The sequence below is a fragment of the Plectropomus leopardus genome, chromosome 15 (assembly GCF_026936395.1).
Source record: "Plectropomus leopardus strain MGB_pleo_1.0 chromosome 15, ASM2693639v1, whole genome shotgun sequence".
NCBI lineage: Eukaryota > Metazoa > Chordata > Actinopteri > Perciformes > Serranidae > Plectropomus > Plectropomus leopardus.
In genome coordinates this window covers 45,124-57,611 of record NC_142190.1, presented here as the reverse complement: position 1 = coordinate 57,611, position 12,488 = coordinate 45,124, and the positions used below count along the sequence as shown (strand labels likewise).

Sequence of the window (12,488 nt, the reverse complement as noted above, 5' to 3'; positions counted from 1 at the left end):
CGCAGCATGTCCTCTGCAGGACTCATGAAAGTACTGTGAAGTACTAATACCGCAGCATGTCCTCTGCAGGACTCATGAAAGTACTGTGAAGTACTAATACCGCAGCAGGTTCTCTGCAGGACTCATGAAAGTACTGTGAAGTACTAATACCGCAGCAGGTCCTCTGCAGGACTTAGTTTTCCACTGAAGCAAATGTTCAGTTATAATCCAGCTCTGATTTTTTAGATAATCTATACTTAAAAGCTGTTCTGTAGAAGTGAAGAAGAACTGATCAGGAGTATTGATGATCGTTTCACAGAATGTTTTGTCTTTAACAGTTTGATTTTAAGTCCTGGAAAAGTCCTGGTGAACCAGTATGATACTATCTATATGATCAATAAATGAAACTGATCACTTTAATGATCGATTAATTTACTGATCCATCAGTTATATTTTAATATGATTATTGATGATTCCACATCATGATTCTAATTACTTCTAAGTACTTTTTGGAGATTGATTAGTTATTGGTTTTGAAATATAGAAAATGTTATTGATCTCTGGTTTTGATCAGATATTGATTTGTGATCAGAAGGAAGCGGTTAGAAAAAGAAAAAAAATGAAACAGTTTGGAGTGCAGATCAGATTTAAGTGTATCATAGTACCGATCATAATTGATCAGGTTTTGATTGATTGATCGGGTTTGATTGATCTGTAGATGTTCTTGTTGCTTGTAAAGTTTCCCGCCCCCTAAAAGAATCATCCAATCAACCTCTGAGACTCTGACAGGATCGTCCAATCACAGGCGGCGCCCCGCCACCTCCTCTGACTGACGGGCCTTCCCCCCAACGGCTGCGCGCCTGCGCAGCTGGTCCGTGTTGGGGGGCGGAGCTTTGTGCCGCTCGGCAGCACAGCGGGAGAAAATGGCGGCCGTGGCTGCGGAGCCAGGAGCTGCGGCGGTTCACCGCGCGACAATAACCGACGAGGCCCCGTCGGAACCGGGCCCGGGCGAGACGGGACGCCCCGGAGCTCCGCCGGAGCCCGACGGGACGGCCCCGGTGCCATCCGCGTGCCACCCGGAGGACGATGGGGAGGCGGAGGAGCGCCGCCATGTCAGGCCGGAGCTCGAGTCCGCGGCGGGAACAGCGCGCTGCGAGGACGACCCGGACCGGCTCTGTCCGGGGGCCCCGGGGGACTCGGAGGGGCTGGAGAGGCTCTCTGCGGGGGTCCAGGGGGACCCGGTGTCGGTGCCAGAGCCCTCCCCCTCCTCCGCCGTCTTCCTGCTCTCCTTCCCGGCGCCGCCGCCCCCGACCGAGGCCGGACTGTCCCTGGACGAACCCGCCGAGCCCTCCACCAGCGACCGGGCCGACACCTGGGACAGCACCCGGGACACCAGCCGGGACAGAGGCTACACGGCCCGCGGTCCCCCAGAGGACCCGGAGCTGGTCTACAGCCGCCCCTCGGCGGGCTCCGAGGAGCCGCGGGGCCGCTCCCCACCCTGCAGGCCGCCTGGGGAGGAACGGTCCCGGCCGGAGCTCGGAGCGGGGCCCGGAGCCGGGTCCGGCTCCCCGCAGGACCCATTGAGTCCCGGGTCCGAGGTCCGGGTCTGCCTGGACCACGTCATCGATGACGCGCTGGTGGTGTCTTTCCGGCGGGGGGAGAAGGTGTTCTCCGGGGTCCTGATGGACATCTCTAAAAGGTAAATACGATCGATCATTTCATGTCATCAGCACACCTGACAGGTAACCGAAGTGATCGGTCGATCCGAGCAGCTACCAGCTGATTTCTGATGTCACAGGAAAAAGAACATGATCGATCATACTGATCAACTATCGATTAATATTTAGACTGACTAATCAATTAGTTGATAAATATACAGCCTGATCGATCAGTCAGTTAATTAATATCCAAACTGACCGATCAACCAATCAATTAATACACAGTGATTGATTTATATTAAAAGTGCATGATTTGATACAAATAGAGTTGCAGATAATAATCAATAATCTCTTGGATTGTTGTCAGTGATAAAATGTTTCAGTCTGACTAAAAGATGACAATTATTGATTATTTGTATGATCATTTATCATTACATCTTCAGATTGAAAAATGAAAAATCTAAAAAGTTCCAGATAAAAGGATTTTATGTATTTAGACAGAAATACTGAATGTTTTGTCAAAGATAACAATGTGACAGGATTGTTATTATTATCACTGTTATTGTTACAACTGTTTTTTTTATGATCATTTCAGAGCAGCACGTTTTGGAAGTCCATAAAATTTATCATAATAAACACATTAATCATTATTACAAATTTCAGTCAAAACACTATAGCATGCCGTTGTTTATTTAATTTTCTAATTTTTGTGAATGTTTCTGTTCCAGCTGAAACTCTTCCATCAGTGATAATCAATATCTCTCCGAGACGCTACCTGATTGGCCCGTTGACTGTTACTGAACGCTTTCGTTGTGCGTTTTTTTTTTTTTCTGAACAGAAAATTTTTCTTCATATTGAAACACAAATCTGAAATATTCTCTAAGTGTTCACAGTGAGAACCGCACACACGACAGGGACCCCTCGCATAATCATTGACAACATTTCCAAACTTTTCCAAGACTTTTCATTCCCGTCCTGCCCGACGTTTCCAGATTTCGATACCTGACGGTAAACAATGGGTTAAAACATTTGCACGTTTCAGAGCGGCGACTCGTTTCAGAGCGGCGACTCGTTTCAGAGCGGCGACTCGTTTCAGAGAAGCGACTTGTTTTTAGGGTGGTGACACCTTTCAGAGCAGAAACTCGTTTTTACAACAGCTGTGACTGGTTGACGAATAAATCTGTAATTGTCTTATGTCAGCTGGAACATTTCTGCAGGTGTTTCATAACAAACATTTAGCACTTTTCCAAAACTTTAATAGATTTTTTACTAATTACATAACTTTTTCAGGCATGGAAATGTAATTGTGACCTTTCTTGACTTTTTCCATGACCATGGAATGTTAGTAGTAATAGTAGTAGTAGTATTGTTGTTCTAATTATTTTTACCTTGTTATTATTATGACTATTATTATTACAACAATAATAATTATTATTATTATCATATTTACCCCAGCTGTGGGCGGAGCCTCGTCACTCAGCGTCACTAATAGATTATCTAAATCTTTATTGATTAGGTGATGTTGATGGAACCAAAAAGGTGGAATTTGATATAGAGCAGACAGTTTACATTCAGGGTTTGTATGGTCATGGAAAACCTGGAAAAGTCAAAGAATTTGCAAATAGCAATTTCCAGGCTGTTTATTAGAAAACTAAATATACCCTGGAAGTTTTGGAAAATTTGTTTCACAAACTTGTGTGTTCAAGGGCCATTGTAAATTTAAAAGCGATGTCTCAAACGTCTATTTCTCTAAAGATCGGTGCTAAAAACAACACTAAATCCAGCCATTCAAAGTTGTATGTCCCTCTCCTAAAGCCAAATTAAAAAATGACTCCCTCCTTGGTGCTTGAAATATTGTTTGGCATGTCTCCTGCTCTTTGCAGCAAAAACATGACGACAACATGATGAAAACACAATGACAACATGACTAACATGTCACTAACATGACAATGACAATGACATGACGATCGCATGACAACAACATGACAGCACCACAACAATACCATGACAACACGACAATGCCACAGCAACATGACAGCTTGACAAACATGACATCAACATGACAACAACACAAGGACAACATGACAACGTAACATGGACAACGACACAATAACATGACAACAACATGACAGTGACATGACAACATAAAAACGACATGACAACAACACGATGACAACAGGATAATAACATAACATGACAATGACATGACAACACAACAACATGACAACAACACGACAACATAACAGCATGACAACACTACAACATGATAGTGCCACAACATGACACGACATCACAACATCACAATGTCACCACGACACCAACAAGACAACATTACAATACGGAAATATGACAACACCATCATGGCACAACATGACATGACAACATCATCACAGCACAACATGACATGGCAACATCATCACAGCACAACAACATGACATGACAACATCATCACGGCGCAACAACATGACATGACAACATCATCACGGCACAACAACATGACAACATCATCACGGCACAACAACATGACATGACAACATCATCACAGCACAACAACATGACAACACCATGACATATGACATCATGATGGCAAGCCTTGATGACAATGAAGGATATGTTCCCAAAAAAGCAAGTCTCATCAGTTGTTGGGACCTAGTTTGGTTTTGCGGCTTCAGATGTGGAACAAACCACGGTCAGCTGCAATTTGTAAAAAGGCTGTTTCAACTAAAGGCAACAGCACAACTGATTTATTCCAACATGTCAGACACTCGGCATGCAGCCAAATTGGAGACGTGTCTCATTGTGAGATGCAAGAGACGGCGTCAGTCCACAAACAGCAGGTGAAAAGCAGCCGACATTAGTGGAGTCATATTCCCATTTTGTCTTGTATGACAGGAAAGAGACCCACTGCGGAGCTGCTACTGATGCAGTCGCTGCATATCGTTAAAGATACGGTGCCCATATGTACAAAAGGAAAAGCCTGCAGGTTTGTCCATGCGCTAAAAACTATCCACCACAGGTCTGCTACCAGCCACCTCATCTGTACAATTGGACACGTGAAAAGATCTCAGAGAACTGGAGGCGATGTCGTCTGACTCCACTAAAACAGACAGACAGTCAGGTCATTTCACCACAACCAATAACATGATCTGTTCGCTAATGCTGAACTACGGCTTCATGATTTCAGAATTGATCATTTTCAAAACTGGACTGTTTCAACTGGGAAACTGACTTGAAGCCCTCTATATATCTCAGTTTTCCTTTGTTCATTTTTATTGCTAAAATCAAAGCAAAACTTGTTCTTAGTAAATTCTTTGTCAATTGTAGGTTGTTTTTAAGAGGGGAAAAAAGTCAATTAAAGTCCCAAATCAAGTTTGGTGTAAAAAAGAAATCTGAGATATTATTTTTAGGGCATATCTCCCAGCCCTATGGTCTGTGAACGTGTTCAGTCTGGTCTCAGAGTCAACGGCTTCGTGTTTGTTTACAGGACATAATAGAGGTGAATCTATAACTGATCAATCAGTCAATCAACAATGATAATTGCTGTCTCTTATCTGCTCTGATCAGGTTTTATAGTTTCAGAACATCTGCGTGTGATTTTTGATTCCTATGATGTCTGCAGCGTGACATTGGCTAATGCTAGTGGAAATTACTTGTTTTCTTTTACCATGACAACAGAGTATGTTTACGTGTCCTCATCACAGCATGAGTTTAGCTGCTGCAAAGCTTCTCTTTTGATCACATTTCCCGAACTGATCTGTATATAAAGTCAAGTGGCGCTGAGTAAAAGCTACCTTCTGCGATTATTTTGGCGCCTCCAATAAAAGGTGAGCAAAAGAACATTAATCCCATCTGAAGTATAAATGTTCTGTCTTTGACGGTGAACTGAAGAAGATATCTCAAAGCCACTGACTCCGAAAACAGAAACAGTCATTTTACTTCACACAACACTGGAGCTGTTGGTCTACTGCTGCGTCCATCAGATACAAAGCACAGCATATGTTTACACTGATACTGATTTTTAAGGTGGCTTAAATCTGTTTTGCTGCTTTCCCGTCTGCAGCAGGACATAGTTTGTCTTCTGTGCTGGTTTAGATTTGGTTTATAATTGAATCAATTAATTGGACTGCCTTGTTTATGTCTTTAAATGTTACGGCCGAAAATGAAAACAATAAGTAAGGTTGATGATCTCACATTTCTGCCTCTCTAACATGTTGTTTACTCAGAAATAATAGTTGTTCTTGGTGCTACATCTCTGATTCAGTCTGTTGGTTTTTCCTTTTTTCAGCATCCAAAATCACAGGTATTAAAACATCTCAGGAAAAAAAAATGTGGAAAAAGAATACATTTAATTAACGTGATGTATCCACACAATTTCTTTTTGAATTTGGTGTGAAAAGAATTCAAACCAAATGAACCATTTCAAGAAACACTCCACACAGCGTCTCTCAATAATCAAAGTTAGACAATGTTTAACCAGGACAGGTTGAGATCAGACGAGACTTTGAGATCAGACGAGGCTTTGAGATCAGATGAGAATTTGAGTTCAGGCGAGAGTTTGACATCAGAGGAGAGTTTGAGTTTGAAGATCTCGGGCTCCTAGGCCAAAGTAATTGTAAGGAGTCTCTAAGGTTTCTCATCCTCTGTCTGTGTCCAGGTTTGGACCGTACGGCATTCCCATCACGGTGTTTCCCAGACGGGACGACCGGAGTTCGCCTCAGATGTCTGTGCAGTTGCCCCTGGTTAAAAATGTCGACCCATCAACCAAACAGGAAGAGCTCTCTGTGAGCCCTGCGTCCTCACCCCATCCTCACCCCTGGACCTCCAAACCCCCGCCGCTGTTCCAGGAGGGGGCGCCGTACCCCCCTCCTCTGTTCATCAGGGACACCTACAACCAGGCCTTACCTCAGCCACTGCCACGCAAGATCAAACGGCCGAAACGGCGCTACCGCTGTGAGGAGCCCACCTCCATCATGAATGCCATCAAGCTCCGCCCCCGCCAGGTACTCTGCGATAAGTGCAAAGGTGTAGTGGCGTCGGCGGGGCACAGGGAGTCACGGCGGGGCACAGTGGATCTGAGGAGTGAGGAGGTGTCACGGCGGCGGCGACCAGCAGAGGGGCCGATTTCCTCCGAGGTCAAACGGCTGCGAAGTGACGACAAGGGGGTGCGTCCCGCCGCAGACAGACGCTCTTCATCAGGGATACGTGTGTCGTCTTCATCATCTTCATCTCGCCGCGTCCTGAGGGGCGTGGCTACATCTTCGCCTGCCCCATCCAGCCGCATGTGTCTGAATCTGAACTCTAAGAAAGTTCTGGCCAAAGGCTCGACTGTCGATCGCTCCAAGGCACGGCAGGTTCTCAAGAAGCTGGCAAGGAATTCACAGCCACCGCCACCGCCGCATCGCCGGCCAAAAGACCAGAACCAGAACCAGGGTCAAAACCAGGACCGCACCAAGGCTGTGACCCGAGCCGCTGCCCTGCAGAACCACAACCAGAAGGTGCACTTCACTCGCCGCCTGCAGCACCTCAGCAGCGCCCCCGTCAGCTCGACCTCCCACACGGTGCTTCCGCCCAGAATGCGCCTCAAACCACAAAGGTATCGTACCGACGACAGCCAGGCACCCTCCTCCTCCTCGTCCCCGCCTAAACAGAGCACTCGCTCATCGCCTCCCAAACCTGTTTTAAGCCCTGTCCCCACTTTGAATCCATCCTCACCTGTAGCCCCGCCCCCTCCCTCAACCACAGCTCCTCCCCCGGCATCCCCCTCCTGTGCAGCCAGTGTTGCCGTGGACACACAGGAGATCTGCACTCCTGGGGAGGAGGGGGCGGAGCAGAGAGAGGGAGCGGCGCCTCCTCCTCCCTGCTCCTCCTCCTCCTCGTCCTTAGAATCCTCCCACTCAGAGTGCAGCTCAGAGACCTTTGAACCCCCCCCTGGAGACCCGCCCTCCGCACCCCCTCCCTCCTCTTTGTTAGGGCCTCGCTGTCCATCCTCTTCCTGTCCCTCCTCCCCTCTCACTAGAGCTGATGGCGAGGATATGCAGGCTGGCGGCGAGGAGGAGGAGGATGGCGAACTGAAGAGGCGTCGCAAGTCTTCCACGTCCTCCTCGTCCTCCTCGTCTTCGTCATCCTCCTCCGTCTTTTCCAAGTTGGTGTCCAAGTGTTTGCTCCCTGACGGTCGGACGGTGTGCGTCGGCGACATCGTCTGGGCGAAGATCTACGGCTTCCCCTGGTGGCCCGCGCGCGTGCTCGGCATCACGGTGTCGCGGCGTGGCGACACGGGGCTGGCAGTGCGGCAGGAGGCACGGGTCTCCTGGTTCGGCTCCCCCACCACCTCCTTCCTGCCGCTCACCCAGCTGTCGCCCTTCCTGGAGAGCTTCCAGTCCCGCTTTGACAGGAAGAGGAAGGGGCCGTACCGCCGTGCCATCGCCGAGGCCGCCAGTGCCGCCAAACAGCTGACACCAGAGGTCCGAGCGCTGCTCACGCAATTCGAGACGTAGCGTCAGCTACTGCTGCCCCTGCCCCACCCTTCCAAGCAAGCCCCGCCCATATGAGGAAGTGGGAGGAGCTTGTCCCCTCTTTTCAGACTGATACCCGTCTGTTAGGGACTGACGGTAACAGACAGACAGTGTTTCCTGTTTCTTGTTCAGAGAGGAGGGGCAGGGCTTCTGAGTTACCTGTCACGGTGGGCGGGGCTTAACACCCCATGTCTTCACTGAGGTCCTCACTTTCAGGCAGGTGTCAGTCGGTGGCAGCGTTTCCCCTCGCCGTCTGTTAAAGGGTCACTAACCCTGATGATGTCATCAAAGGCTATAATGAAAGAAACTATCTAGCTGTGTTATGGGAAACGTATGATGCCGTTACTGGAATAAAAGTCAGGAAATCTGCTTTGACCTTTAAGAACTCCTGAAGGTTCAGCTTGATTGGCTGAATCACGATAATGTCCCGCATGTACATCATCCAAGATCAAAAGTCAATGTAAACACTAAAATTAAGCTTACTGTGGCCATGCTAACGGCAGCTGAGCTCAGCTGATTGGTTGATCAGAATGATTGGCTAGTTCATGTGGCGGCGAGGTGAAGCACTGTGATGCGCTGACGTGTCACTTCCCTTTTTCTGCTGGTTCTCGTGGTTCTGCTGAAGAACAACAAACCTGAAAGTAAAATGATGAAAACTGTGAAACACAAAGCCTTGATCAATTTGAGGTCTGAGGTCCTAAACAAGGTCCAGAGCTTAGCGCGAGTAGTCCAGACGGTCTGAGGTCATTAATACAAAACTTTATGGAACAAAAAGTTTCTCCTGGTGCCAAAATCTGAAGAAAACTTCAAGATGTTTACTAAGAATTTCTGCTTAAAGTTAAGATCTTGATAAAGTTAAAGTTATTTACAAAGTGTCTTCAGATCTACTGAGGACAAACACCGAGATGACAAACACTGGGCAACAGAGAGTTAATGAAACTACAGATGAGATGGTGCAGGAGGACGTTTGTCCCACCGAACACAACGATACCACACCTGAAATAAAGGTGTCCTCACATTCGTGTCCTCTGGGTGTCCGTAGGCCAGAGATGTACTGGCTGGTAACGGTGCATATGCATGATGGCCATCATGCATCCCCCATGGCGGTTTGAACATTTCCTTAAAATAAACATGACGCAGACATGAGATGCACCGTGTCAGTAACCTCTGGGGGGCAGCTTGGAGGCAGAGCGGCTGTGACAAAAGAGACAGAGAGACAGGTCTTCCCCGCTGTCGCTTTTGTCTTTATCTAGAGGTTTTACTTTCTGCTGCCATTATCGCTGCCTTTTTTTGCTTTTCTCATTACTAACACGATGGTCACCTCCTCGAGTCTTGCCTAGGGCTGGGCGATATGGAAAAAAGTGTTATCGCTTTTTTTTTCATATCAGTCAATATCAATATATATTACAAAAAACATGATATCAGTATTTCTGTCGAGCTTAAAGGTTCCTTTGACTCCTCAGTGAGATATGAAGATATCATCAGATTCATTTTGGTTTAAATATTTATTTTCTGTCAGACATTGAACATGACAAATATACTGTAGAACAGCATCACCAACTGGAGGACCTATTCTACTAAAACTCAAAGAGGTCCAGGTACTAAAATTTACTCCCAGCAAAGGTCCAAGCCTCATACCTAAAATCAATATCACCATTAACTGAACATTTTACTTTGATTACAATTAAAGAACGATTATTTTATTTTGGTTTTTTGTAGTTTGTTTTTTGCCCTCATAGTTCACTGACACAGTGTCATGTGACCATGGTGTGTTGGAGTGAAATAAACATATGATTTATTATTATTTATTAAACTTTCCAACATTATGAAAAAATAAAAAGCTCCATCTTAAACAAACTTCAGGTAAATTTAAGCACATTGTGCTGATAATAGGCCAACCTCTCCTGACTGCAGGACTCTGACTTCAACTTCGGTGCTATTAATCATTTTACTCAGGAATTAAAAACTTTTGAGTCGGCCTACTTCTCCTATAGCTGCCAACAGCCTGCCAACATTCACAGTTAGAGAAAGGCTGAAAATAAGCTCATGTGCTTGTGGCCCCGGACCCCCAAAACATTACATCTGCCCCTGGTAATAATAACGAGAGCTCAGCACGAGCGGCCGGATGAGACACAGAGCGATGCGTCCTGGTGTTTCTAAATAATTCATCCAAAGTCTGATTAAAGCTGAAACTAACACAAAGTTGTCTGTAGAAGTCTGAAGAAGTCACTTTCACCTCTGCAGATGTGTCTGTTTCAGACACTTTGGTGCTGTGAGGAGAAGCTGTGCTCTGTTTGTCTGTCTCACTGCGCTGCTGTCGGACCATCAGCTGTTTGATCCGCCATGATGAAATGCTGTGGCTGTCGAACACTCAGCTGTTCAACAGTCAAAGTCCTTCACTGCATTTGGTTTTCCGTGGCGCTATTTTTATTATCATTGGCTGTTTGTGTTGTCTGTCAAAACATGGCTAGAATGTGTAATATTCATTCTGTCTACTACATCTCATATTTCAATCGAGGAAAATTTATTTTGCGATAGATATCGTTATCGTTTTATCGCCCATAGACCGTAAATAAAGATAGACAACACGCCCCCACTTACCCCTGCTATGCAGAAGTGAGGTAAAATATCCTGGATACGAGTGTTGCCATCTTGTGAGGGTGATGTCATTGGGAGCCCTGCGTCTGTGCAGCAGTGAATCTGCAGTGGGGGAGTTCCCATCTGACCAATCCTGAGAAGCGCCATTGAACGTAAGTGCACGGATTGGCTGTCACAAATGTCAATCATGGCGGAACAGCCCCCTTTTGTATAATTTAATAACTCATTAAAACAAAACTTATCATGAAAACAAACACTTGAACAAATGTCAGGGTGATGAGAGCTACTTTCAGTGACAGAAACCATCTTTGGGAAAAAAATTATTTGCCATGCACTTTGAGTTTTTAGTTCAGCCTATGACCATTCATTAACGTGGAGGGGTAGGTCTTAGGACCTGTACTGCAGACAGACACCAGGGGGCGATCGAGACTGAATAACTTCACTTTTGGGGAGCTGTCATGTCATCCATTTTTATATACAGTCTATGGTCTTGCCATGTCTGCTTCAACATCCCGTACATCAGCCGGTTGTTTACGGCCTGAGCGTCCCCTAGAGGTGGTCTCCAGCAGTGCTTGACATACAGGCCAGTATTCATAGTATAACCCCCATGATGCAGCCAAACGCCACCAGATGCAAAACAATGCAGGGTTAAATGGAAGATATATCTCAGGCTTTTAAGTTGTCCTCCCTCCTCACAGCGTCTGTCCTCTCAGTGTTTGTCCTTACATAGTTTGTCCTCTCAGTGTTTGTCCTCAGCAGCTATGAAGACACTCTGTAAATGACCTTTTATCAGGATCTGGTCTTATCTTTAAGGGGAAATTCTTAGAAAACATCTTTATTTTGAGAGTTTTCGGAGACGTCTCTTGAAGCGTCTCTCGGAGTGTCTCTTTGCAGGAGGATGGTATGTGAATTTGACCTTGAGCTGTTCATGTTGGTTCTATCAGAATCTGATCAATGATCAAACTCATTGATCCTCTCTGTTTGGGCCCCTGATGCCTCAGCTGATCAACGTCAGATAGACAGGTGGGACAGGTGGACAGGTAGGACACACTGACTGTTGGACAGGGCGCTGACTGATGAAGGTGTTTGTGTCTCTGCTGCGGCTCTTTTTCCCGTCTGTTTGCAGATCAGAGATCTGAACTGTTGGACTAAAGAATCCGTCTGAGTCGACTCTGTATGTTTTTTTTTCTGATGTTTTAAATCTATTAAAAAACTGTCAAACTTCTCTCTGTTCGTCGTCATTTGAACTCATACTTCTTCTGTGGTGGTGTCACTGTAGCAGCACGGCGGCGACCTCATCAGTCAGAGTTTCTCACCTGCAAACAGATGTTTGGTAAACGGGCCTCCACAGGTGTTCTTACCTGAAACGTCTTCAGACCACAGACTGTAAATAAAGATGGCCGACGCCCCAGCTGACCACCTCAACCCCCCACTGATCCTACCGACCCCCCGGGCGACTCCCTCTGACCCCCCAACCCCCGCCGACCCCTTTGACCCCCTGACCCCCTGCCAACCGCCTCTGAGCTTCACTGAAGCTGAAATATTTTAGATATGGCCGTCGCCATCTTCTGACGTTTAGAGGCGGAGCGTGCGCAGTAACGATATCCGCGGTGTGGGAGTTCCTGCTAAAATACCTGTCAGACCAATCGTGAGCAGCTCTATATAATGTGAGCGCAGTGATTGGCTGTTACAGCTGTTAATCACAGTGTAAAATCCTTTTTGTTTGATGTAACTGATTAGA

At 46.3% G+C, this 12,488-nt stretch overlaps 1 protein-coding gene across 1 annotated transcript; it reads left to right on the top strand.

The window, feature by feature from the left end:
* The first annotated feature begins 294 nt into the window (after nucleotides 1–294).
* Nucleotides 295–11,972, top strand: pwwp2a (PWWP domain containing 2A). Its single transcript, XM_042498788.2, has 2 exons — nucleotides 295–1,678; nucleotides 6,292–11,972. The coding sequence occupies exons 1-2, from the start codon at nucleotides 903–905 to the stop codon at nucleotides 8,129–8,131; spliced, it is 2,616 nt and encodes an 871-aa protein (XP_042354722.2). The 5' UTR covers nucleotides 295–902; the 3' UTR covers nucleotides 8,132–11,972.
* Nucleotides 11,973–12,488: the final 516 nt, after the last annotated feature.